Raw genomic sequence first — 25,152 nt, forward strand, 5'->3', positions numbered from 1 at the left:
TCATCTCTATATCTCCAAGTTAACTGTGCTTCAGAGTCTCCTAGGGTCACTGCCTATGAGAAATTCATGCACCCATAGACATAGGTCTACATCTGTAGGACCATGTAAACATTTCACTAGTATTATGTATGACTTTCAGGGTCTTTATCCTTTTAGAATAGTCCCAGGGCAGATATTGATGGACATGTCACATTTCGAATACTTTATGTGCAGGGGCCACATTTACAACTGGATGTGAGTTTCCACACTCATGCCTTGGGTCTTCCTTTTTGTTTTTTTTTTTTTTTTTGGTGCTGGTCTTGGAGCTTGAGCTCAGGGCCTGGGCACCATTCCAGAGCTTTTTTGCCCAAGGATAGAGCACTACCACTTGAGCCATAGCTCGAGTTTGGCTTTTTGGTGATTAATAGGAGATGAGAGTCTCATGGACTTTTTTGTCCAGGCTGGATTCAAACTGCAATCCTCTAATCTCAGCCTCCTGAGCAGCTAGGGTTATAGGTGTGAGTCATGGGAGCCCAACTTCTTTCTATTTTTATTACCCTATGTTAGTTGTACAAAAGGAGATTTCATAGTTATATTTCCATGCATGTTTACAATGTACTCCAATTTTAACCCCTCAATTACTCTATCTTGTGTCTTAAAGGACTTGCATTGGAGAACAAGGAATAGAGCAGTCTCTCCCAATTCTTGGTTTCTTGGGCCTCCTTTGCCATTGTGGGATGTGACAGGCAGAGGGTGAAGGAGGAAGAAAGTGCTGGTATTGGCTAACAGGAGGATGGATGGATGCATTTGCAAGAGGGAGGACTAGGGAGATGTGGGGAAAGAGAACAAAGAGGAAGAGAATCGAGCTCTGGCTGGCCCTCTCAGCCACTTCCCAGCTTCTGTACCTGCTCTGAGCTTGCTTCCCTTTCATTCTACTCTCATTTCTGTGCTGGATTATTTTAGATCCCTTATGTAAGTGCAATCATGCAATGTTTGCTTCCTCATGTTGTCATAGATAGCAGCATCTGATTTTAGAAGGCAGAACAGTAGTTCCGTGTATGGATATACAACATTTTCCATATCCATTCATCCACTGATAAACACTGGCCATTATAGATGATGTTGGAGTGAATGTGAAAATGCAGATGTGTCTTTGAGATACTGACTTCATTTCTTTTGGATATATCTTTAGAGGTGGCATTTCTGGATTTGAGATGCCATTTCTTTTGGACATACATCTCTAGAAGTAGCATTTCTGAATCACATGGTAGGTTTGCCTTTAATGTTTCAAGGCGCTCCATACTGTTTTCCATAGTGGTGGGACCAATTTGTTTTTCCACTGAGAGTGCGGGTGAGAGTTTCAGTTTCTCCATCTCCTTGTCAGCACTTTATCATTTCCTTTCAAATTTACTTTTTTGATGGTAGCCATCTTAACAGGTTGGAGGATGATAGCTCATTATGGGGGTTACTTTCACTTCCCTGATCATTTAAATATCTTCTTTGGAGAAATGTCGGTCTAAATCCTTTAACCATTTGAAACTCAGTTTTATGTGTTTGTTTGCTATTGCTTAGTCCCCTGTTTGGGTGTCCTTTCTACATCTTTCTGGGCCCTGCCATGCAGGTTAGCTAGGAGAGTGTTTGGTCCAGAAGGCAGAGCTTGATTGAGGCCATAGGTAGGGTCCATGCCTTGAGCTCCACAGCCAGGTGTCCTTCTGTGATGGTTCCCTGGGGCAGTGGAGAGCAGAGGCCCTGGCCTGGGGTACAGGCGTTGGGAAGCTGGACTTGACGTCCTTTCTTGGGAAGGCCCTGGGCTTCCCCGTTGCTCTGCAGCACTTCCTGCAGGAAACCTGTTTGCACTGGGAAGCCCACGTTCTGGGCACCCGTACTGGGTGCCCAGATGGTGCCTGTATTTATGAAAGCCCAGAACACTGACAGGACCTGTAGACACATGGATAAATATTTTGCCTTCCTTCTTAGGCAATGTTTGAATCTTTCAGATTTAATTGCTGTCGAAGGCAGGATGCTTACATCTCGGAAGCAAAGCAAACAATGAGGGGCCTCCAGCAGGGCAGCTCTGCATGCTCTCCCAGGCTCTTTGGCCACCACCTGTGCATCCTATGCTTTGCTTACTTGCTCTTGCTGTCTGTCAAGTGGCCTCCTCCCGCATTGGCTGGGTAGGCTATGGTGGGAGAGACTAAGGGAACTGGCTTCCACTTGCCCGGGACTGGCAGCAGTGTGTTGGGTTTATACTGAAGGCTGAGAGATCCTGACCTCAGCTAAGCAATCCGGAGCTTTTCTGTGACAGGCAGCAATCTGCCCACCAGAAGTGGCATTGGGTTTTGTGCTCCAAGGTTGGGTCCGAGGAGTGTTTTGATTTTTGTTAGTATTGCCTGTGCAGCTGCTGCCAGTTCATATGGTACTTCTGTGAAACTTAGATAAACACAGCCAGGGTAATCTCCCCAGATCCCGCTGGTGTGTAAGGCTTGCCAAGCAGAGTAGCTGCTGGATCTCAGCACCCAAGGATTCTAGGGGCCGCCCTTGTGTGGGGCCAAGCCCGCCTAACTGTGCCTGTCCAAGTCGTCGTCAGCGATATCCTTGTTCCAACCTTCTACTCTCTTCCTTTTCTCTCTCCACTTTCCTTTCTATAGTATTCCTCCTCCTCCACCAAGTCATTGACCTAGTTGTTCATTGGATTACATATGCCAAGTACTGAGAGACATGATCAGTGCCGCAGCTGGCTGGGATTGTTAAGACTCTCCTTACGTTGTCCAAACAGGGAAGAGGTGTGTGCTACAGTCTCATAGAGTTCTGCAATATTCTAATTTGTGTCCATTATTTGAACTCCTTGCATGGGATTCTTTGCTCGCTGTGGTCTTACAAGTGTTGCCTGATATTATTCATCCCTCTCCTGAAAGCACACAGTATTGGTGCTTGCCTTGCTCTGGAGGCTGGGCAGATAAAAAAGAATGAATAAGACAACATCCCTGCCCTTGAGAAACTCATAATCTCATGGAGAAGTGAGCCTGGTAAACACATAAATCACAGCCAATGCTGTGCACACTGTATGGAAGGGTTGGGGGTGGGGGAGGTAGCTGCACAGGTGAGCCTGTTGCTGGCATGCACAGTTACCTGGGTGACCAGGAAGGCTTTGCTGGGAGCCCTTCTTAGGACCAATGTCACTGGGGAGGCAGGCAGAGAGGAGAACAGGTGCCCTAGTGAAGGGAAGCCTTGTAGTCAGTATTTTCCCACGGGAGCCTCAGGTGTGCCAAAGGGAGCTGGAGAGGGGGCTGGGACTTTGTCCCTGGGGACTGTGGAGTTTCCCCTGTGTCAGAAAAGAGCCCAACAGAGGCCTCTGAGTGTGTCTTCTGGAGCAAATGACACAGCTGCATTGCCTTTGCGGAGTGTGCTCTGACTGGGATGTTGGCTTAAGAGAGGTTGGCTCTGGGAAGACAACCCTGGGTTCTAATCCTGGCAAGGCACTTCCTTGGACAAGTCACTTGTCTTGTTGGTTTGGTCTGAGCCCACATTCTCCTTGTAAAATAGAGATGATGTGGTAGTGGTAACATAGATGTCATTGGTCATGTCATGGTGAAATTCATGGTTAGTGGATTACATGAGACATTTGTAGTGAAGTTTCTCACTGGTGGGAAACGAACCCAGAATAGGTTCTAGGTGTGTTAGAAATGCTGGTTTCTGCAGCTCTTAGGGGCCTGGGCAGCAACGGCCTGTTTATGTCAGGGTATCTTGTGAAGCATTTCTCTGTGTGCACTATGACCTGCATGAAGTTGGAAACCACTTGGCTACAAATCACTTGCAGTTCTCTCCCACCTAGCATGCTCTTCCCAATAACGGTGGCTGTTGGTGGAGATTGGTCATTGTAGTCATGTGTCATCCATCACCAGGATGTGTTCTGTCGTGAGGTGATTTTTGCATTGTATGAACATCATAGAGTGGACTTATACAAACAAAGATGGCTATATCACCAAGGGATGCCATCTTTGAAGAAAAATATCTTTTGGGATAGTATTGGGATTTGAACTGAAGGCCTTGTACTTGTTAAGCAGGTGCTCTACCACTTGAGCCACATCTCCAGCCCTGTATGCTTTAGTTACTTTTTGGGTTGGGTCTCACATTTATTCCTGGGCGGGCCTGGATCGCAGCCCTCCAGTTTTTGCCTCCTGCATAGCTGATATGACAGTTGTGTACCACCATGCCCAGCTATTGGTTGAGATAGGAGTCTGGGAATATTTTTTTTTAATTTTAATTTTTATTTTTTGTGAACATACTGTACAGAGGGGTTACAATTACATGGGCAAGATAATGAGTTCATTTCTTATCAAGCATTGCAGCCTCCTCCTTTGTTTACCCTTCACATCTCTTCCCAGCCTCCCACTGCCCCTCTGGGAATATTTTTGCACAGGTCTCAAACCATGATCCTCCAGATTTCTGCTTTCCAAGCATCTAGGATTATAGAGGTGAGCCATTGAGCCTGGAAGGTGACATACCAATCTTTTTTTTTTTTTTTTTTGGTCATGGGGCCTGAACTCTGGGCTTGGACGTAGTCCCTGCTCTCTTCAGCTCAAGGCGAGCACTCTACCACTTGAGCCACAATGCCACTTCTGGTTTTCTAGTGGTTTATTGGAAATAAGAGTCTCACGAACTTTCCTGCCTGGGCTGGCTTTGAACCATGATCCTCAGATCTCAGCCTCCTGAGTAGCTAGGATTACAGTCATGAGCTGCTGGCGCCCAGCTACACTAATCTTAAGAGACCACCATTGCATGTGTGGTCTGGCATTGACAGAAACATTGTTACGCTGTGTGAGACTATACTAGAACAATATAGAGGAAATGGGGCCCGAGGAGAGAGACTAGACTCCCAGGACATTTCTGCAGGAGAAGTGACAGACTTTGGTGACCAGCTGATGTTAGGAAGGAGGAGCCCTTATAAGGAAAGAGGAGACATTGAGGATGATGCTGTAAGACGAGAGAGGAAACAATATTTTTAACGGAAACTCTGAAGTGAGAGTAGAAACGAGAGGAGGTGTGAGGGTTTGAAGTGAGGAAGTAGACTATCTGGCACATACTGTCTTCAGATGTTTAAGAAATCAAGGGAGGTTGGGCATGAAGGTTTAAGGAGGTGGCGTGCTTTGGGTGGGAAAGGAGTGGGGGAAATGCTGGGGTCATGTGAGAGATCTCAGAAGGCTTGAGGGTGCAGAGAGCATAGGAGCGTGAAAAACTGAAGCACCCAGGAAAGGAGTATATATCACTTGCTAGAACTTTGGTCTATTTGGATAGAATCTGTCCCATTAGAAAAATGCCCACCGATAACTGGCACTGGCAACTGGGAAGTTGTCCAGATATGATTTACAATAAGGCATCAGTTTCACAAGGCACTGTCTAAATTATTGCACTCCACCAATTGCCAGCTTCCCTGCTGACAGTGGGCCGGGGGGTCAAACAATTCAATCAGGTGCCACCGGTTATAAATTGAAAATCAGTGGGGTGCAAAATGGATTACCATCAAAATCCATTCAGGTGCAAAACCAAATTCCAAAACCTCTAACCTTTAAAAATCACTCCTTTCTTGATTCTTCACAATGCGCTGCCATTGAGTTTTAATACCCCTTAGATAAGTAAGTGTCAATAGAAATGGCTGCAGGAGACCAAAGGTAATCTGGCCTTCCTTTTGGAATTTGCAAACTTGATGGATCCTTGAATTAATACACTGGCAATTATGTTAGGTTCTCTCAGGCAGCAGTTCTCAAACGTAATATACAACAGAATCACTTGGAAGGCTTAAGATTCACCCAGGATCGGGCTTGGAGTTTCTGATTCAGTACACTTGAGAGTGGTCCTGAAATGCTGCATTTCTAGCAAATCCCTAAGGAGGGATGCTAATGACACTGGTTCTGGGATCACACTTTAAGAATTTCTGCTCTAAGACCATACTTGGAGTAAAGTAACTTATTGTGAAGTTCTTATGACCAGGTGTTGAGTTTGGTACTGGGCTATAGTTTTGTCTTGGAAAGAAGAGAAGAGATTGGTTTAAAAGGACCCAGATTGATTTGGTCAGAGATTGGGGAGGATGGAGAGAGACAAGGGAAGAACACCCCCCACCCCTTCCTCTTGCTCATTCTATTCCAGAAGACTATGTTTACTAAGCCCAAATTACCTCCTTAAGGTTGAGGCCTGCTCTCTGGCCCCTGGAAGCCATGGAATGTGCGCGCGCACACGCACACACACAAACGGATGCACACATATACGTGTGTGTATAAATTTACATAGATATATAAAAATATGTGTATATATATAAAATGCCAAACTTTCACTTTTGAGTTGAAGGGTGACTTTCTTAAAAAGATTAAACAGAGATGGCTACCATTTTCTTTTAAGCTTATTTCCAGTAGTCTAAACATTGGTTCTTCCCACTTCTGCATGATCCTATAGATGTATTTTTTTCCATCTAAATCAATCTACCATCTGATGGTGGTTTTCCTCTGTTGCCTTTTTCCTGCCTTGTATACACAGTAGACACCATCAGACCCACTATGAAACAAGTCTTTATTTCCAGGACAGAGAAATGGATCACTGAACTGCTTCCGAATACGGTCACTACCTCATTAATAGTTGGCTTCTGGTCTCTCTTTTCCAGGAGAACTTGAGCGATGTACATACATCAAGTACCACTACTCCTCAGCAACCATCCCCAGGAACCTCACGTTCAATATCACCAAGACCATCCGTCAGGACGAGTGGCATGCCCTGCGTAAGTACACCTGCGTCTCTGTGGCTGTGACTCTGCTGGTCTGTCACCTGGAGGGCTGGCACCTTGTGCGTCTTCTGAGATCCGTGGAGTCTTAGGGCATTGTGGGGAGGAGGGGGATCCCTGAAGTGCCAGTAGGTATAGGTCAGAAGTATCTCAGTTGGTTTGATTACATGACAGATTTGGAGTACTTTGGCTTCTGAAAAAAAATCAAAACAATATCAACAACAATAAAAGAAAACTACTAGCAGTTAAGACAAGGGTCTTAATTTACTATCCTGATCGAGATCTAAGATTTCATCTACCTGGGTGTCACTTGAGCACCCCTCCACGTTGCTCGGTGTATTATGGTGGCAATGTACGAATCCTCTGGGCCATCATTTGTAAAAGACCAGCTGCATTACTTTGGAGGTTTCCCCCAGGGGATATCACTAAGGGGTAGTACCTGGCCTCCACTTCCATATTTCTATGTACCTTTGAGGGACAGGACTTGGAACCCTGGCTCACATGTGCTTGTGCAGCAAAGATGAAAATGTCTGTGATCATTGGCTAGGGAATTTCTTGGCCAGGGATCCTCAGGGACTTATATGACAGTCACAGGTGGCTTAATGAGCAAACAGAGATGGTTGGCTATTCTCATGCATGTGCCCGTGGCATCTGCTGTCTATCTGTGGCAGGAGGGCTCTTCTTCTTGCTGGCCCAGTTCTTCACGGTGACCCATTTGTCCCGTGAGTGCCATGTGCTTGTATTTGTCACATAGTCCTATCGCATCATTTTCTTCTCTTAACATCCAAGGGGTAAGACTCAATTTACATTTATGTGCAAGTAAGCATTCCTTTATTGTTTCCTAATGTTAAAGATCTCTTTGCTGATTAACTTGGAATTTTTTTTTTTGGCTGAATCTTATTCCTTTTCTTTGTGTGCATGGGGCCTGCCAGGTATAGTCATATTTATTGGTTTGACTTGAATTAACCAACCACAGCTTGAAGTGGGGAGATGGGAGAGACAATGAAGCAAACAGAACCATCATTCATTTGTTTCAGGCAAAAATTGTAGGTGTCCAGTATTCTTGAAATGAGAGAGCACATACCAGTGATGGACCAGCCCTATTGAGACTGGGGCCCCTTTTAGCTTTAGTCATTATCAGAGACTCAGCAGTGCATGGGGAAAGAGCGCTCAAGTCCAACAGCATCTTCATATGCTCACATGTACGATATACTTATTTAATTTCAGTCTGACATTTGCCTTAGAGACCCTATTCTCAGGAAAATTCGTTTCTTTTGAGTAGGTGGTAGACATGTAAGGACCCAGAGAACAATAGTTGCTTTTTTCCCACTACCTATTGGTATAATAAAGTCCATAAGTAGGAAACTAAAGGAATATTTAAGGTAAATGGTCTGGTGTTGTAGCTCATGCCTGTAATCCTAGCAACTCTGGTGACTGAGATCTGAGCAAAAATGTCAAGAGACTCATTGCTGGTTAACCACCAAAAGAGACAGAGGTGGAGGTATGACTCAAGTGGTAGAGTGCTTGCTTTGAGTGAAGAAACCAAGAAAGAGTGTGAGGCCCTGAGTTCGAGCCCCGGCATTGGCACACACACACAAACACACAGACAGACACAGACACATACACACATATACACAAGTTGTAAATCCTGATGAATTAAATCTAACATATTATGAGGTGCATAGTAGGATTCAGGATCTAAGAGGAAAAAGACATTGCCATTTCAGTTTCATTCAATTTAAACGAACTCAATCTGGCTCTGGTTACCAAGTAGTGGACTCAAGGTTGCAGGAAGCTCTTTTAAGGAGCTCAGTTCTAGAGGTGGGGAAGGGCAGGGTTGGAGGGAGACATTCACAACACAAGTAGTTACAAGGCAGTACGATAATTACAATATACAATCGCCTCATGTAACTCAAATAGTTTGAATTTCAGCAAGAAGGAGAATTGTTTCGGTGTACATTGCACAGAGACACATGGAGGGGAACTTGCTCAGAGTCTTAATGGCTGAGTGCACTGTAAATGTCTAGAATGGGAAGCCGCCACCCATTGATGGGCCATTGGAACATAACCCATGGCCTCAGCAGAGACAGAGAGGTTTGTGGGTCCTCTTTGAGGCCCGTGTGTCTCCCATTGTCTAACCGTAGTGCTGGTGGGTTCTGACACAGCTAGTGTGTTGCTTCTGCTGTGAACTGAGGTGTTAACAGATCTATTTTTAACAGATAAAAGCATTGGCAACGCCTGTTCCACACAAGGTATTGGGCAAAGCTGATGCTTTCCTTTGGGGGGAACGATTCATCTGCCTCTTTCACAGAGTTGCCTAATGGGCTATGAAGCGGGCAGAGAACATTTGCCAGGTCTGAGGTTGGATGGCAGCTATTTTTCACTGGAGGGCAGGTGAGCAATTGTCACCAGTGAATTTGGTATTAGTGTAACTGGGAATGCTGTCTTGATGGAGAAGTGTGGATTGTTTTTGTGTTGGTTTTCATTGGTCAGGCCCTGGTGATGTTAACTGGGAAATGAGCATAGAAGTCACCTTGGAAATCCAGTAGAAGCAGTTAGAGATGAGCAAACTCCTGTGATCACATGTTAAAAGTGAAAAAAAAAAAAGACAGCTGACATTTTGGACTAGGGGATGTAGTCAGTGGTATTCTTGTCTAACCAACATGTACAAGGCCCTGAGTTTAATCCTCAGCACTGGAAAACCCAAGAAAACAGATCTTATTCTTGTCTCATCTCTTTTCTTCTGTCTTTTTAAAAAAATTCTTGGTGCTGGTACTGGGGCTTACTTGGCTCTTGCTCGGCTTTTTAGGTCAAGGCTGGTGCTCCACCTCTTGAGCAATAGCTCTACTTCTAGCTTTTTGCTGGTTAATTGCAAATAAGAGTCTCACAAATTTCTCAGCTTGGGCTGGCTTAGAACCATAATCCTCAGATCTCAGCTTCCTAAGTAGCTAGGGTTACAGGCATGAGCCACCATTACCTGACTTGATTTTTATTATTTTGAGAGTACTGTATGCTTTAATATTCTGATTGGGATTGAGAAAATTCACTTGTTACTAGATTGGTTGCCATTTAAGACTGTGATCATAATATTTTACATTCTATAAGTTTTCTCAGATAATTTGATCCAAGGAAAGAACATTTTGATTTCTTTGGTGAACTTTTTTTTTGGGGGGTCTGAACTCAGGGGTCTGTGGTTACTAGGGAAATGCTTTATTACGCGAGCCATCCCCCCCCAGCCCTTTTTATTTCAGTTATTTTTCGGTAAGAGTTTTGCATGTTTTGCCTGGATTAGCCTGGATTACAGGCATGTAACACCACAGTCTTGTTGGTTGAGATGGGGACCTTGCTAACATTTTGCTTCAAGGTGGCCTTGATGTTCCTGGTCCCTGCCTTCCAGTAGCTGGAGTTGTGAGCATGAGCCCCTGTGCAGTTTTTATTTTTATTTTTTTGTGAAACAACGTGTTGCAGATATTTGAAATTTGTCTATATACTTTTCATCAGGAATTTTCCTGTGACCTGATATCCTCCCTGGTAGAAAAAAAGCTGTCAAATGGGAAAGGGCATCATTTGAGTTGTGTTATGTGTTTTGAAAAGTCAAGCTCACCAATGGGAAGCTTAATTACTGGACTCACGATCAGCTGAACAGCAGGTGAGAGAATAAAATACTTGTAGTCTACTAGGCTTCCAGGTCTAAGTGTCAGAGTTTACTCCATAGGGAGGAAAAATGGATGATCCAGCCTCTGTGTGTGTGTGTGTGTGTGTGTGTGTGTGTGTGTGTGTGAGTGAGTGAGTGAGTGAGTGAGTGATGGAGCAAAGGATGGGTCTGAGGTTCAAATGTTGTGTTATGTGGGGGAGTTGTGGCAAAGTTCCAACCCTAGCTTGGATGGAGATTGCTGGTGACGTTTTGCCGGTGCTTGGATGGGATTGCAGGCAACGCTCTGTGGGTGCCTGGTTCTCTCACCAGCCTGAAAAAGGTAGAAATAAATCCTCTCCTAGCTGCTACCTGTGTCCTCATTCTTGGCTCCCCCCCCCCCACCAACCAGTCCCAGCAATGCAGGGTGGTGGCAGGGGTGAGGTTAGGTTGGGTGCCTTCCTTTCTTCACCCAAATCTTCCTTCCATTTCCAGGGCTGAAGCAAAAAAAGGACAGAGTTATTGGCCAGTGAGGAGGAGAGAGGCGGCCTCAGGCATCAGACGTAACAAACGATACTGTTTAGCTGGGTTGTCTGGTTGGATGTTTTGAATATGACAGTCTGGTTACCAGTGGCTGGTCCCAGTCGGCCCTGTGCTGACATTTCAGTGGTGCTACTTCCTCCTCCCCGGACCCCATCTCTACAATCACGTGTTTGGAGGTTCTTGTGTCCTCAAGCAACCCCTAAGAGCCGCAGAGGCTTTGCATCCCACTGGCTCTGCCTTGGTTCCCGCCGCCATAGCATCCTCTGTTCTGCCCTGGCTGCACAGTCTGGCAGACTGGAGTGGGGGCGAGGGATCGGGGTGCATTGGCAGGGCCACGAGGAGAAAGCCTGTCGGAGGATGCCAGACAGACACCTGCTGGAAGGTGTGGGGTTGGCCTTTTCTTGTCCCTAATCTCCTTGGCGGGGCTGGGTGAGCAGCTGTGACTAAGTGTGTGTGTGTGTGTGTGTGTGAACTCACATCTCATTCTGCTTGGTGTGGGGGAAGATGGAGGTTTCAGCTTATAGCTGATTGCTTCTGGCAGTGAGAATCAAGGAGCTGAGACTCCACTTCCTGCAATCAGATCTTTGGTATCTTTCAAGAGGCTGTGAGCCAGGGAAGTGAGAGTTGTTGTTGGTTTGTGTGTGTGTGTGTGTGTGTGTGTGTGTGTGAGACATGGTGCATTTCCAGCTGACTAAAGGGCCAAGAGATGCTTTTCTCTCCCCGCTTCCCTGGCCCTCCCTCCTCATCCACACCCAATACTGCCACACAGTGCACCAACCACGCGGCACTGTACCCAGCAGAGCAGGCGGGGCCTCCAGCATGGAGGGCTTCTTCACTGTCCTCCAGCATGAAGGGGGTTTTCCACCACAGCCCCCCTGCAGTGGCCATATTACAAGGGAGGTGAGAGTACTTGTGACCCACATCCATCCTGCTACATATGGAGTGAAGGGAAGGCAGAAGAGATCCAGCCTGGCTCAAGGAGGAAGGGAGGGAGGAGGAGAGGAGAGCTGAGGAGAGGAGGGGAGATGGAGATGGAGATCCAGACTTGGTACACAAGCAACGTTCTTGGAGTAGATCCACCACTAAGGGGACCGGAAGTCACAGGCGCAGAGCTGGTTGTCACTGCAGATCCTGGACGGCAGCTCAGCTCTCTGAAGCTCGTCTTTGCTCTTGGGCTTCTAGCCCCTGCCAGGCCCAGTGAGTCTGGCCACGCTAATGGGGGTCAGTGGTGAGGAACTCCTTATTCCACATGGCCAAGCCCTGCCTGGCTCCCCCTTTATTTGAGCTCTCCTAACTTTTCTCCCACCTTTTGCCTTTCCAGAATGAGATGGCCCTCCCCTGAATATCAGTGCTGTCTGGACCCCTCCAGCTGCCCCCAGGTCCCGCCACTTCTGGGGCCTCCGGTGGCTCATCGTCCCTCCCCCTTGGCATGGATCTTGCTTGTTTTGTTTTGTTTTTTTGGGTCCGGTCGTGGGGCCTGAACTCTGGGCCTGGGCGCTGTCCCTCAGCTCTTCAGCTCAAGGCTAGCGCTCTACCACTTGAGCCACAGCGCCACTTCCAGCTTTTTTCTTTTTGCTTATGTGGTGCTGAGGAATCGAACCCAGGGCCTCAGGCATGCAAGGCAAGTGCTCTACCACTGAGCCAACTTCCCAGCCCCTGGCATGGGTCTTTTGGCCTCAGACTTACATCAGTTCTGTCCCAAGGCCTCTGCCCTTTGCTCCCTGATAGACTGTCCCAACAGATCCTAGCCGAGTCAGCTTTCTGTCTGCAGCCTGCACCTCTTTCCATTTCGACTCAGCTCAGAGCAGCTTGACTTCCTGGTCTCCCCTTTCCAAGCCATCCCTGGTTATAGTAAAATGAATGTTGTAGACCAAATGGCTTGGGATAAAACCACAAGTAGTTATGACACTGCCACCTCTTTCTTGTTCACATCTGCCACAATGTTCTTCAGAGGGGGAGTTGCACTTCCTCTAAGCACTGTTCCAGCTGTAATGGCTCCTTTGCAGACACATTAACCAGGTCCAGGAGGAAGGAGGTGCCAAGAGAGCCCATCTTTGTCTCAGAGGGACATGAAGATGAGGACTCAGAATCTAAGCCGAACTTCAGTCCTCATCTCTTCCCTCCTTCTCCTCCCCTCCCCTCTCCCCTCCCCTCTTCTCTCCTACCCTTTCCCTTTTCTCTCCTCTCCCCTCCCTTCTCCTCTCCCTCCCTTCTCCTCTCTCCTCCCCTCTGCCCTCCGCTCCCTTCCCCTCTCTCCCTTCCCTCTCCTCTCCTCTCCCCTCCTCTCTTCTATTTTCTCTGGTGTGGCTGAGGTTATGTAAAACAGGCTAATGAGGTAAACATTCCAGACATTAGACACTTAGCTTCCCTGCAGCGTCAGCCATTTTCCTTCTCTTGCTCCTGCACGGGAGCCTAGCCAGTGTGAAACTCTTAATGTGTGCAATCTGTTGTGAGATGCTTCTTGCTAGCAACACTGGCATCCATGGGGTCATCAGTTGCAAAGAAACCATTTGTAGACTAGGAAAGCTTGGTAGCATTGAAACTCAGCCCACTGGTTGCCCAGTAACTGAAATTCTGCCATTTGCACAGCATTGCATGGCTTTTCGCCTCAGTTCCTGCAGGGAACATTGTAGATCTTTTGGGATACCTAGAGACTTCAGCCTAATCACAGATAGCCTGACTGTCCTCCCACATCTCATGTGCTATTACTGCAGCAAGGCAGGCAGAGAACACAAACCCTTTAACACAACATTGGATGTAGACCTGCCCTTGAAGTAGTCACTTATGCAGGGCCATTTCCTTTCACACACAGCTTTTTATCTGCCTGCCAAAATGTACCTCTTGTTCATGCATTTAGACTTCTACTAGAGAACAGGCCTCCCAATTTCATCAGTGTTATTTACTTTAAAGAATAGAATTTTATTGTTACCATTAGGTATTGTACAGAGGGGTTACCAGTTCACAATTCAGGCAATGCATATATTTCTCTATTGAACAATATCACCCCTTTCTTCACTTCCCCCCGTTTCTCCCTCTTGTCCCTACCCATCGTTCATTTGCCACAAAATGTATATCGAATAGCAATGATTGCATTTGTTCACTCCCCTTTTGTTCCTGCTAAGAAGCAGAAAATAGAAAAAACCCTAAATGAACAAAAATGCCCCCCCCCGCCCCAACCATATATAAACATCACCACCACCACTACCAACAACATAGATAACCCATGTTTTCATTTCCTGGATTGTTTATTTTTTGAGACAAGGTCTTGCTCAATGCAGTTCAGGCTGGCCTCAAACTTGCAATCTTCCTGACTTAGCCTCCTAAGTGCTGGAAATTCAAGCGTGAACCACTATCCCCAGCTTTGATGACTTTTTTGGGGATGGTAATACTGTTTGAACTCATCCTTGCTGGACAGGTGCTCGCTCAACTGCTTGAACCATCCATCCAGCCCATTGATGGACTTTTTGAGCTAATGTGTTAATGTTTTGTGACATTAATTGCTCTGAATAGCATTGTTAATTTTTCAGGAGGCCCACCCAAAGGAATGAGTAAGAGGCAGAGTATGGAGATTTTATGAACTCATACACATACTCACAGCTGTTGATTTCACCTATTTAGATCATTGGCCTGGCTGGGGGGGAGGTCAATGATAGAAATGGAGTAGACAAAAAGAGAGAACTTATTTTTGGGATGGCCATAGGGTCAGGGAAACGAGAAGGTCTGGAGTAGAGGATGGAGAGTTCAGTACAATCTTTTTGTGTTAAAAACAATCCATGGACTAAAAAAAAAAAAATCCTGAGAACTTCTATGCTGCTGCAATTGCAGTCTTCCATCCACAATTCATCTGAATGTGCAGGTCCAATTTTGTGCTGGGAATTTGTAGGAAGTCTGGCCTAGAGGCATTCTCTCAGCTTCTGCAGATTGGATGTTGTTTTCTTCTGGCTGAGCATACTGATCTGGATCCCACCAAGGAGAACTAGGCACAACCCCAGTGACTTCTTTCTTCCCTTTGTTCATTTAGTCATTCAGTGTTCATGGCGTGCCCGTTCTGTGAGAACCAACCCCCTTGCTAGGCGCTGGAGGGGATATTAAGAGGTACTTTCCAAATTGGATGATATATTTAGGTGACAACCAGGCAAGGGATCAAACTGCTTGTTGCTTAATGCTTATTGACTACCCAGAGAGTGCAGGCTAATGCTGCCAACTTGTACACATCATGGGTCCCAACTTCCATACTTAAATCAGTAAGGATTCATTAGAGGGAGAAATAAAAGCAAAATATAATCCAAAACTACTATTTCACAGAGGCATGGCCCATGTCTCCAGCCCCCAGCAAGGGAAAAAAAAAACAATTGTGTTGCATCTACCATCTTGGCTCTCGAAAGGAGCTGTCCAAGCCCTTAGTGCTGAAGAGGAAGCTCAGGATGGCAGGCATTTCTTCTTTCCAGCAGTTCAAACAACCAGAAAGCTGCGGTCATAGGAAGGAAGAGGAACAAGACCAGGAGCTGAGTGTTCATTTCAGGACAGCTCAGCAAGAGGGAATCTGTGTGAGATGCTATAGATGTCTGGGCAGGCAGACACTTGGCATAAAGGTCAATAGGCTTGAGAATGGTGGGTGTTACTTTAGGATTTAATACTATAATTCAGTCCTCATGAAGAAGTTTTGGACAAGAGTCATTCAAGAAGAAATCTGAAGTATTAAGGATATAGCATAATAAATAAAGAACCGTGTTTAACAGAGAAGCGTAGGGATGAGAACTGGAGTGCTGTGCCAAGAACAAGTCTGAACCCGAGTTCCAAACTATAACCAGGATGGGTCCTGGGTTTTGCAGAAGGATTCTGAATGCACACAACACTGTCAGCAGTGTAGCAGGGGAAGTGCTGGGAACTGGAATGGTGTAACCAAAAGAGTAGCCAAGGTCTACAGTGTATGGTAAATGTCTTACCAGAGTCAAGACTGCACTGTCCAAATGTGGTCCATGGCCCAGCAGCCTGTATGATTTGGAAACTTGTTAGGGTACAGATTCACAGACCCCTGCCCAGATGTACTGAATCAGAATCTCTAGGTGTGTGTGTGTGGTAGGGGGTGAGGCCCAGGAACCTGTGGGGTTCTTAATCTGTTAAAATTTGAGAACTCTTGGGCTGGAGGGCATTGATGTGGGGTGTGGTGACCAGAGGTAGTTCAGGGCAGGAGAGAGTGGGTGGGCTTTGGCTGAGAACCAGGACATGCAGTGTTGCAGCGAGTGCATCCTCCCATACCTTCCGCTTCTATCTGTATGCCATTTGTTGATGGTTTCTATTTGGATCTAGCTTTGGGAGAATTTGCATCCATATGTCTTGTTGCTGGTTGTTTTAAATAGTGTAGAAAAGCTAGGTGATTCTTTTCTTGTATCATGTATTTAAAATACCTTGCATTATGTATTTTAAATACCTTGTATTATGTATTTTAGATATATAGTCTCAAATCTCTATCTTCTGTTTCCTCAGAAAGAGGCTTCAAAGCCAAGCATGTTGGTACATATCTATGATCTCAGTTTCTTGGGAGGCAGAGATGGAAGGATTATGATTTGAGGTCCACTTGGGGGAAAGAACCTGAAAAGCTCTAAAAATCTCAAAAATACAGAAACATGGCTCATATCTGTAATCCTAGCCACATGGAAAACAGAGGTAAGAGGATGGCAGTCCCAGGCTGGCCCTGGGCAAAAGCAAGAGAACCCACAGGAAAAAGACTTAAAGCCATAAGGGCTTAGAGTATGGCTCAAGTGGTAGCATACCTGCCTGGCAAGCATGAGGGCCTGTGTTCAAACTCCAGTACGATACAAAATAATAACATAAAATGAAAAAAGAGACCGACCTCCAGTTGCACACAATACAGAGGGCATTGGATTCAGTTCTAACTCTTTTGCTTTGTAGGCATGTGACCTTGGGAAACTGTTGAAGTGTTCTCAACCCAGTCCACTCATCTGAAAAACGGAGGTGGGAATACCTACCTTGAGACTTCTAATCAGGTTTCAATCATAAAGTGAGTTACTCAAAGTCTGGTGCCAACCAACATTTGATGCTATTCATATTGGAATCCAGGGAGCTATAGCTGGCACTGGTCTCCACGGGATTTGGGGTGGGGGCACTCGCCCTGAATGACATATCACTAACTTAGGGTATTTTCTGCTCCACTCTGCAGAGTGTGTGGGTGATCTTGGCTTGTGTATGGCTGTGTGGGCTGGACGGTATGTTAGGGGTGTGCTGTCTGCACAGGTGTGTTGGGAGATTGCACCAGGTGTTTAGGATGTGGGAGTAGGAAGGGGCCGAGGGTGTTATTTGCTGGTGACAGTCTGGCATAGTGTGAAAGAAGTTCCCAAGCAGGAAGTCATCAGCCTTGAAGATCCTCAGTGGGGTAGCAGCAGTAGATCAGCCCTCTAAGTTATTAGTTGCATCCAACAAGAATATGGAGGAGACAATGACATGAGTCTCTAAAAAGAAGATTTAGGTGCTCGGTGTCTAAAAAATAGCATTTCCGTTTCGGAGACAGATGCAGTGTGAGTGCATTTGTATTGAAATCGCTAAGGGGAGTACCAAAAGATTTTCTCTAACTGTTGTAGTCCACCCCGCCTGCCAGGAACATGGTGGCCCCCAATAGCCTCGTTCAATTTGAAGGAAAGGAGGGACCTAGAAGGTAGAGGAAAGCAGCTGCCAAGGGGTGGATGGGGAGGCGGTGGAGGTGAGATGACTCCACTAGGGGACAGGATGCTGCCTGTCTTCACCTCGCACCAAGGTGGGCCTTTGGGCTGGGGCTGGCTGTGGTCATTGTGTTCTCTACACGTTGTGTTGCTAAGATGGGCCAAGAATGGCAGGGAGGTGGATTGCCTTGCAGATGGCTGGTGGCGAGGGAAGATGCTGTTGGGCTTGGCCTGAGCCCCTTGGAGAGGTAGGGTAGGCAGGAGTCTTATTGGGATTGTTCTGTGGCCATGGTCATAGGGAAAGGAGAGAACGTAAGTGCTGCTTCTGGGGAGCTGGGGGAATCTGATGTACAGATCCACGATGGGGAAGAGGCCAGAGCCAGCACCAAAGTGAAAGCTATGAGTGTGCCTGGGGCCTGACCCGCTGAGGGCATCGGCGGTGCCATAGCTCATCACACCTTGGCCAGTGACCGGCAGTGCTGGATTCTAGGATGGACCTTGACTTCTCTGTTCTGGTAGAGAAGAAAGGGCTGCAAGAAGCTGGGAATGTGGCTTGATTCCTCAGTACCACATACACAGAAAAAGCCGGAAGTGGTACTGTGGCTCAAGTGGTAGAGTGCTAGCCTTGAGTAAAAGAAGCTCAGGGTCAGTGCCCAGGCCCTGAGTTCAAGCTTCAGGACTGGCAAAAAAAAAATGGAGAAAGGCTGCAAGAGTTGACTAGTTTATGGACACATTAATGCTGGTCTTAGTGGTTGGGTTAGCAAGTAGAGCAAAGGGTTGAAATACTTATTAGGGTCCTCTACAGCTGAGGCTAAGAGATGGCCCTCTTCTTTACTTTGGCTTTGGGTCTGATGCTCTTTGCAATTTCCCTCTTTATTATTTTCCTTTGATATTTTACTCAGAGTTGAGCTTGGAGGTCGTAGCTCATAAACGTAAGAGGTCATAGGTCAAGAAGCTTGTATGGTTCTGGCTCATTCTGGCTTTCTGGAAGCTGTTCTGATAGAATTCAGCCTAGAGTTCATGGGAGAGGAGGGCATTGGAGTCTTCGTGGAGCTCTCTGTCCTTCATTCACCATGTGTATCTACCTGAGGAGCTTTTCATGGAAGGTTGGAATAAAATACAATCCAGTTAGCATAGCCCAACAGAACTTACTGTGATGATGGAGATTTTCTTCTTTTCCTTTTTTCTGTCCATTTTGGGGCTTGAACTCTGGGCTTGAGCGCTGTCCCTACACTCTTCAGCTCAAGGTGAGGGCTCTACCATGTGAGCCACAGTGCCACTTTGGTTTTCTAATGGTTTTTAGTGGAGATAAGAGTCTCATGGTCTTTCCTGCCTGGGCTGGCTTTGAACCATGATCCTCAGATCTCAGCCTGTTGAGTAGCTAGGATTACAGGTGTGAGCCACCAGCGCCCAGCTGGAGATTTTTCTGTTAATCTACACTGCCAAACATAGTAGTCACTGGCCACATGTGGTTATTGAGTACTTGAAATCTGACCAAGAAACTGACTTTCCAAGTTTATATGATTTGAGTTAATTTAAATCTGAAGAGTCACATGTGGCCAGTGGCAACCATACCAGATGCAGCAAGCATCCTTTTATTCCTTTCTTTCTTGGCAGCAGTGGGGTTTGAACTCAGGGCCTCATACTTGTTAGGCAGGTTTTCTACTCTGTGAGACTCACTGCCAGTTCCTTTTTTAGTTATTATTATTAATTTTATTATTAATTAATTAATTAATTGGTCATGGGGCTTGAACTCTGGGCCTGGGCACTATCCCTCAGCTCTTCAGCTCAACGCAAGCACTCCACCACTTGAGCCACAGCACCACTTCCAAGTTTTCTGATGGTTAATGAGAGATAAGTGTCTCATGGCCTTTCCTGCCTGGGCTGGCTTTGAACTGTGATCTTTAGATCTCAGCCTTCTCCTGGAGGATTACAGGTGTGAGCCACCAGCACCCGGCTTAATTTTTATTTGTTTATTTTTATCTAAGCTGGTCTGAATCATAATTCTCCTAACTATACATCCTTCATAGCTGGCCTTGTTTGTGGAAATGGGGTCTCATGAACAATTGGTCTGAGTTGGCCTTAAACCATAATCTTCCTGATCTCCCCCTCCTGACTAGCTAGGATTACAAGTGTGAGCCGCCATGCCTGGCCTCCTCCTGTTTCTTACAGTAGAATCTGCTTCTCAATGATAAACTCTCGGTTCTGAACGTGTAGACCTTAAAACTTACAACACTGTACATTGTAGATTACCTGGCTAGCTGGTCATTTTCAAGGGATTCTTGGGACCTCCAGATCCTTGCTTGTCACTCTGCCCCTGCGGCTCCTGGTAGCCCCAATCCCAAAGCTAACTGGGGGCGTTACCAGCTTTTCTGCTGGTCTAGTCCGGGCTGTGCACTGTGGCATCCACCATGTGGAACGGCGCCCCAGACAATCCACTGGGGTGGCCAGTGGGCAACTAAGACTCAGGAGAGTCAGAGCCCAGCCTGCTGTGACCACAGTGTTCATCCTTCCTTGCTTCAGGATGCTGCTTAGACCGTCTTTCTTCTCCCTGAGTTTTTTCTTCTGGGACAAGCGTCTCCTCATCCCTTCTCTAGCCCTCCCCCACCATGCCGCTCCCTTCCAGCCTGTTACCTGATGCAAATGAGAAAGGAGAGACCAGGCTGCCACCTCCTCCATCCAAGCATTGTAATGCTCAAAAGAAATGAAAGAAAGCTATTTATTTTCCATTTCTCGGTTTTTCTTTTTTTCATTTAATTACTGGTATCACAACAGGATTTTGTTTCTATTGCTTTTCATTGCAAATGTATAGTATTTCATCAACATTATGAGTTAAATAGGCTTTTGTGGACTAGCCTGAAACCCCAATCATCATTTATAACAGACAGGACTTCTCTGAAAATGGGTTTGGAATTCTAGCTAAGTGACTCACAAATGAGGTTTTAGAATAGAAAGCTGGAGGAGACTTTGCATCTTTCTACTTTCTAGGCAATTTTGCCTCTCAGTGAACTTGCTATCCCTCCCCTGCTCACATCTGCCATTCCTAGGCTGGATTCCCCAAAGTCGACACTCTAGGCCTCCCTGAGGAAAGCTGCCTTCCCATTTCCTAGTCTCAGGACCTAGCTAGCTGCTGGCACAACACTACTAAATGTCCCTTCATGGGTCCTACATAGACTTGTATAAAATCCAGAATCTTATGAAGGATTGTCAGCGTTCTTTGTTGTTACAGTTTTTGTTGTTGTTGTTTTGTCAGTTATGGGGCTTGAACTCAGGGCCTGGCCACTGTCCCTGAGCTCTTTTTACTCAAGCCTAGTGCTCTACTTCTTTGAGCCACAGCTCTACTTCCGGATTTTTTTTGGTGGAGAACACTGGAGATTAGAATCTCAGGGACTCTCCCAACTGGCTTCAAACCATGATCTCGGTCTCCCGAATAGCTAGGATTTATAGGTGTGAGCCACCAGCACCTGGTGTCCATCAGGGTAACATTTCCTGAGGCCCTCAGCTTGGGCACTGGCACCAAATCAGATCAACTTCTGAAGCTGAGTAGCTGCTAAGCATGAGTATGGAGTTGACATATTTGACTGACGTCAGTGTCTCTACTCCAGGCATTACCCCATTCCATGGCCTCACTGCTAGAGCATCAAGTTGTTACATGGTTATCTGAGGTTTACAAGGGCCTCTTTGTGTGTGTGTGTGTGTGTGTGTGTGTGTGTGTGTGTGTGTGTGTAGCACTGGAGATAAGAGTCAGAGAGACTCATGAGCTGCAAGTTCTTCAAGAGAACACAAAGCAGTGATGTAAATTCCAGATGTTGGGGGTTGGTGCAACAGGATGTGGGCCAACAAAACGCAATTGACAACTTGCTGAGGAGAAAACAGGATCACAGGCTGGCAAGGGTGGCACTGGCATTTGACTGAAGCAGTTCAGCCCTTTACTCAAGTAGAATGTATTGATTTCCTAGCATTCCAGGCATTGGGTGGAAGGGGCACCATTCTTCCCTCATGGAACGTGCATGCTTGTCTAATATTACCATGCAGGGAGTGTACCCACGCTGCTACATCCTGGATGTGCATTAGTCCATGCAAGCCCAATTGTACTGTGAGGTTCATGTGGTATCTGTTTGACGGGTGAGACAATGAATACTGACAGAGGTTGAATGAGTCATAGAAGAGCAACCACTCCATGATTTAGGAAATCCATCTGTTAGCTAAGTTGGGATGGGTGAAAGGGGCGGAGCTTGAGCAGTGTGAGGAACTTTCTCTGGTCTTCTGGGCACAAGATAATAGGGCTTATTATATTCTTAGCCATGGATATGTGAGACTCCGTAGAGTAAGGAGGTGAGGTCATCCTCTGAGAACTGGAATGGTATGGCCTCTCCAGGCTGTTTCTCTATTCGTGTGTTTAAGATGGTCTGTGACATGGGTAGTGTTGGGGACAGGAGGGAGAGTTTATTATGTGAGTGTTTTTTGGGGGGTGAGGGTGGAGAACCGAGATTCTGATGAGCATGGACAAGGTCTGAGCAAGCTTCTGCAGCATCTATTCTTAACTTTTCAATAGTAACTATGGGCACAGAATAGGGGATAACTCCTGGAAAACTGGCTTTCCTTAATGTGTAGGAACACATTGTTGAGCTTACATTTCTCTTTTCATACCTGGAGGTAAAAATTTATAATTACATTCGAAAGATAATCGAATGTATGTACTTGGTTATGGTTTTTTCCCCCTTCTAAAACTCATGTTTAAATCGGATGATGGTTTAGGGAGGTAGGGCCCCTAAGAGACAATTGTTAAGAGTGACTAATGCTTTTCTTATTAAACTTGATTAGCTACCAAAAGCTGGGCATAGTGGTACATTTCTTCAACCCAAGAGGCTGAATTTCAGGCCAGCCTGAACAACATAGTAAGACTTCCTCTTAAAAAACAAACAATTCCCCCAACAATAACAAAAACAATAAAGTCAAGGGCCAAGAGTGCTCATCTATAATCCTAGCCACTTGGGAGGTAGAAATTGAGAGTTGCAGCTCAAGGCTAGCTTGGGCCAAAAGTGAGCGAGACCACCAGATGAACAAATCAGCCAGTTGGTAGTACGTATCTATCATCCTAGCTTTGTGGGAGACAGTTAGGATTGAAGTCCTAGGCTGGCCTAGGCCAAAAGCATGAGACCCTGTCTGAAAGATAACCTAAAACAAGGAGGGATGGAGGCATGGCTCAAGAAGTAAAGTAGTTGCCTAGCAAGCATAAGGCCTGAGTTCAAACCCCAGTACTGTCAAAAACCAACCAAACAAACACGGCTTATCAAAAACTGAGGCTTCCTCTCACTTTTTTCTCCTCTGCATATACCTGCTTTCTCTTTTTCTTTTGCCATGAATTGGCTGGAATCATAGGCTAACCCAACCTCTTTTCTTTATAAATTATCCAGTGTCACCTATTCTGTCATACTGACAGAAAAGACTAAGACTGACATCTGATAACTACATGAGCTTTTTTGGCCTATAATTCTTAAGATAACCATCATTTTAATTTTGTTAATAATCAAGTCTATTTTTTGCCATTAGTGCATAAAATTAGTTTTCAAATATGTGCTGTACTTAAATAGATGTAAATATTCCATGACCAACCTTTTTTAAATTTTTTTTTGCTTTTCCAGTCAAGTGCAAATATCCTAATTATTCTTGTGAAAAAGCCAATCGAACACAATTCATTAATTCACTAATTATTCATGACCTTGGATTTAGAATGATAGTGAGATTTTTCTTCTCTTTTGCTTTATAACTGAATTCTCATCTTTAAGGGTGATGAGGAGGGGGAAAAAAATCAATGAGCAGCTAGCTATCCTTTACTTTCAGAAGAGGAATTCCTCTGCCTTCCTGGGTTGGAGCTGTGAATAATTCAGTGTGGGCCCAGGCTCCTGTTTCCCTTCTTGAGGTTGAGCTTATTAAAATTGCATGGGCAAAAGGGTACTGGTGAGGAAATGGCAGGCATCCTCCATATCAGCTGTCAGAATCTCCATCATCATCTCTTGTCTCTTAGTAACCTCAGCCCCTTCTGAGAACCTGAGTTTCTATTGGCTAGGAGTGACCAATGGGTGAATGAAAGGAGTGAGGGAGCAGTAAAGGTCTCCTCTGTGTGTGTAGTTCCCCTCTACTCCCTGGGGCAAGCCTGGAAATGGAATGCAGTCTCCATGCTTACTTCTGATCAACACAGTCATCATTGTTGGCCTCATCATTAAGTATTTATGGTTTCTGAGTGAAAGGTAAGTGCCAAACAGATGGGGTCCCCATTTTAGAAGCTTTCCAAGACAATCTAATTCATCTTCTCTAGCAGGATAGGATCTCTAGAGAAAGAATCTAAAGGGTCAATTGATTATAGGCAGTACTGATTGTTTGTTTGGGGGAGATCAAATTTTTATCATATTATTAGGGATTTTTTGAAAAATACTATAGTTCATTTGAAGTATTTTCCTCTCCTTGGGCCAGTGCATAAGGTTTCTAAGGCCAGGTACAATTTAACTTGGGAACCAAAAAATGGTAGAGCCAAGTAAAATTTATTTATTTATTTATTTTGACTGGTCCATATAAATTCTTTTTTTAATAAATATTTTTTATTGTAAAGATACTGTATAGAGGGGGTTACAGTTACATGAGCAAGGTAATAAGTCAATTTCCTATCACCAAGTAAAATTAAAAATTCCATAGACCCAGGATGTGTTACCTTGAGAGCTGGTAGGGAGATCAAATCCTAAGAGCAAATTCAGTTAATTATGAAAAGAAGGGACGAAATTTGGGATAGACAGCGTCTCCAAGACCAACTCTGAGCAGCACGCATTTGGCCATCATTGAAATCCTTCGACTCTCTGCTTTCAGTCCTTCTGTATAACTCTAGACCTCAAGTCAGGTCTGTAGAGCAGAGGAGCACCTCTTGTTTTAACATTACCCTTCCTCTTACATTAGTATCTCTTCTTTTCCATCAGCTTATTTCTCCTGATTACCAAGATTAAACATAATTATGATAGAAAAACTGATCAACCTGACTAAAGTATGGTATGCATACACACAGATGGACTTCTATGGTGTAGCTACTTTGCTTAATTAACAGTTTAGCAAAATAAATCCCAGGAAGATGGCATGGGTGGGGGGGATGGCGTGGAGGCTAAGGGGTTGGATGAATGGAGAGAGGAATCATGGCTGAATCCATCCCTAATACTCAATGTACACTTGTGAAACTGGAATTAGAAAACTTGAGTGGATGGGAGGGGTTGGGATAGATGGGAAGCAGAGTAACATAATGGAAGGGGTGACTCTGATCAAGATGCATTGTACACATAAATGGATGTGTTGAATTGAAACCCTTTTGCACAATTATTTAAAGATAATTAACAAAACCAACCAAACAAATAGGAAAAAGTCACCTAACTTGTTACCCCCCAGTAAATAAATTACAGTTGTGGAATGTATCCTTTTCATTTTCTTCTGTAGTATAAATAATTTATATATAATATTTCATATGTAATTTTGTATCCTAAGTTTTCTTTATTATCATAGAATCAGCATTTTCC

The 25,152-nt window shown here is 45.3% G+C and overlaps 1 protein-coding gene across 1 annotated transcript in view; it reads left to right on the forward strand.

Moving 5' to 3' along the window:
* Positions 1-25,152, forward strand: part of Tmem178b (transmembrane protein 178B) — a 364,049-nt gene that overhangs the window by 120,490 nt on the left and 218,407 nt on the right. The window contains exon 2 of the mRNA XM_013021665.1: positions 6,632-6,745. Coding sequence (XP_012877119.1) covers positions 6,632-6,745 — 114 coding nt within the window. The remainder of the gene's footprint in view (positions 1-6,631; positions 6,746-25,152) is intronic.

This window comes from Dipodomys ordii, unplaced genomic scaffold (genome assembly GCF_000151885.1).
Source record: "Dipodomys ordii isolate 6190 unplaced genomic scaffold, Dord_2.0 Scaffold56, whole genome shotgun sequence".
NCBI classification, from domain to species: domain Eukaryota; kingdom Metazoa; phylum Chordata; class Mammalia; order Rodentia; family Heteromyidae; genus Dipodomys; species Dipodomys ordii.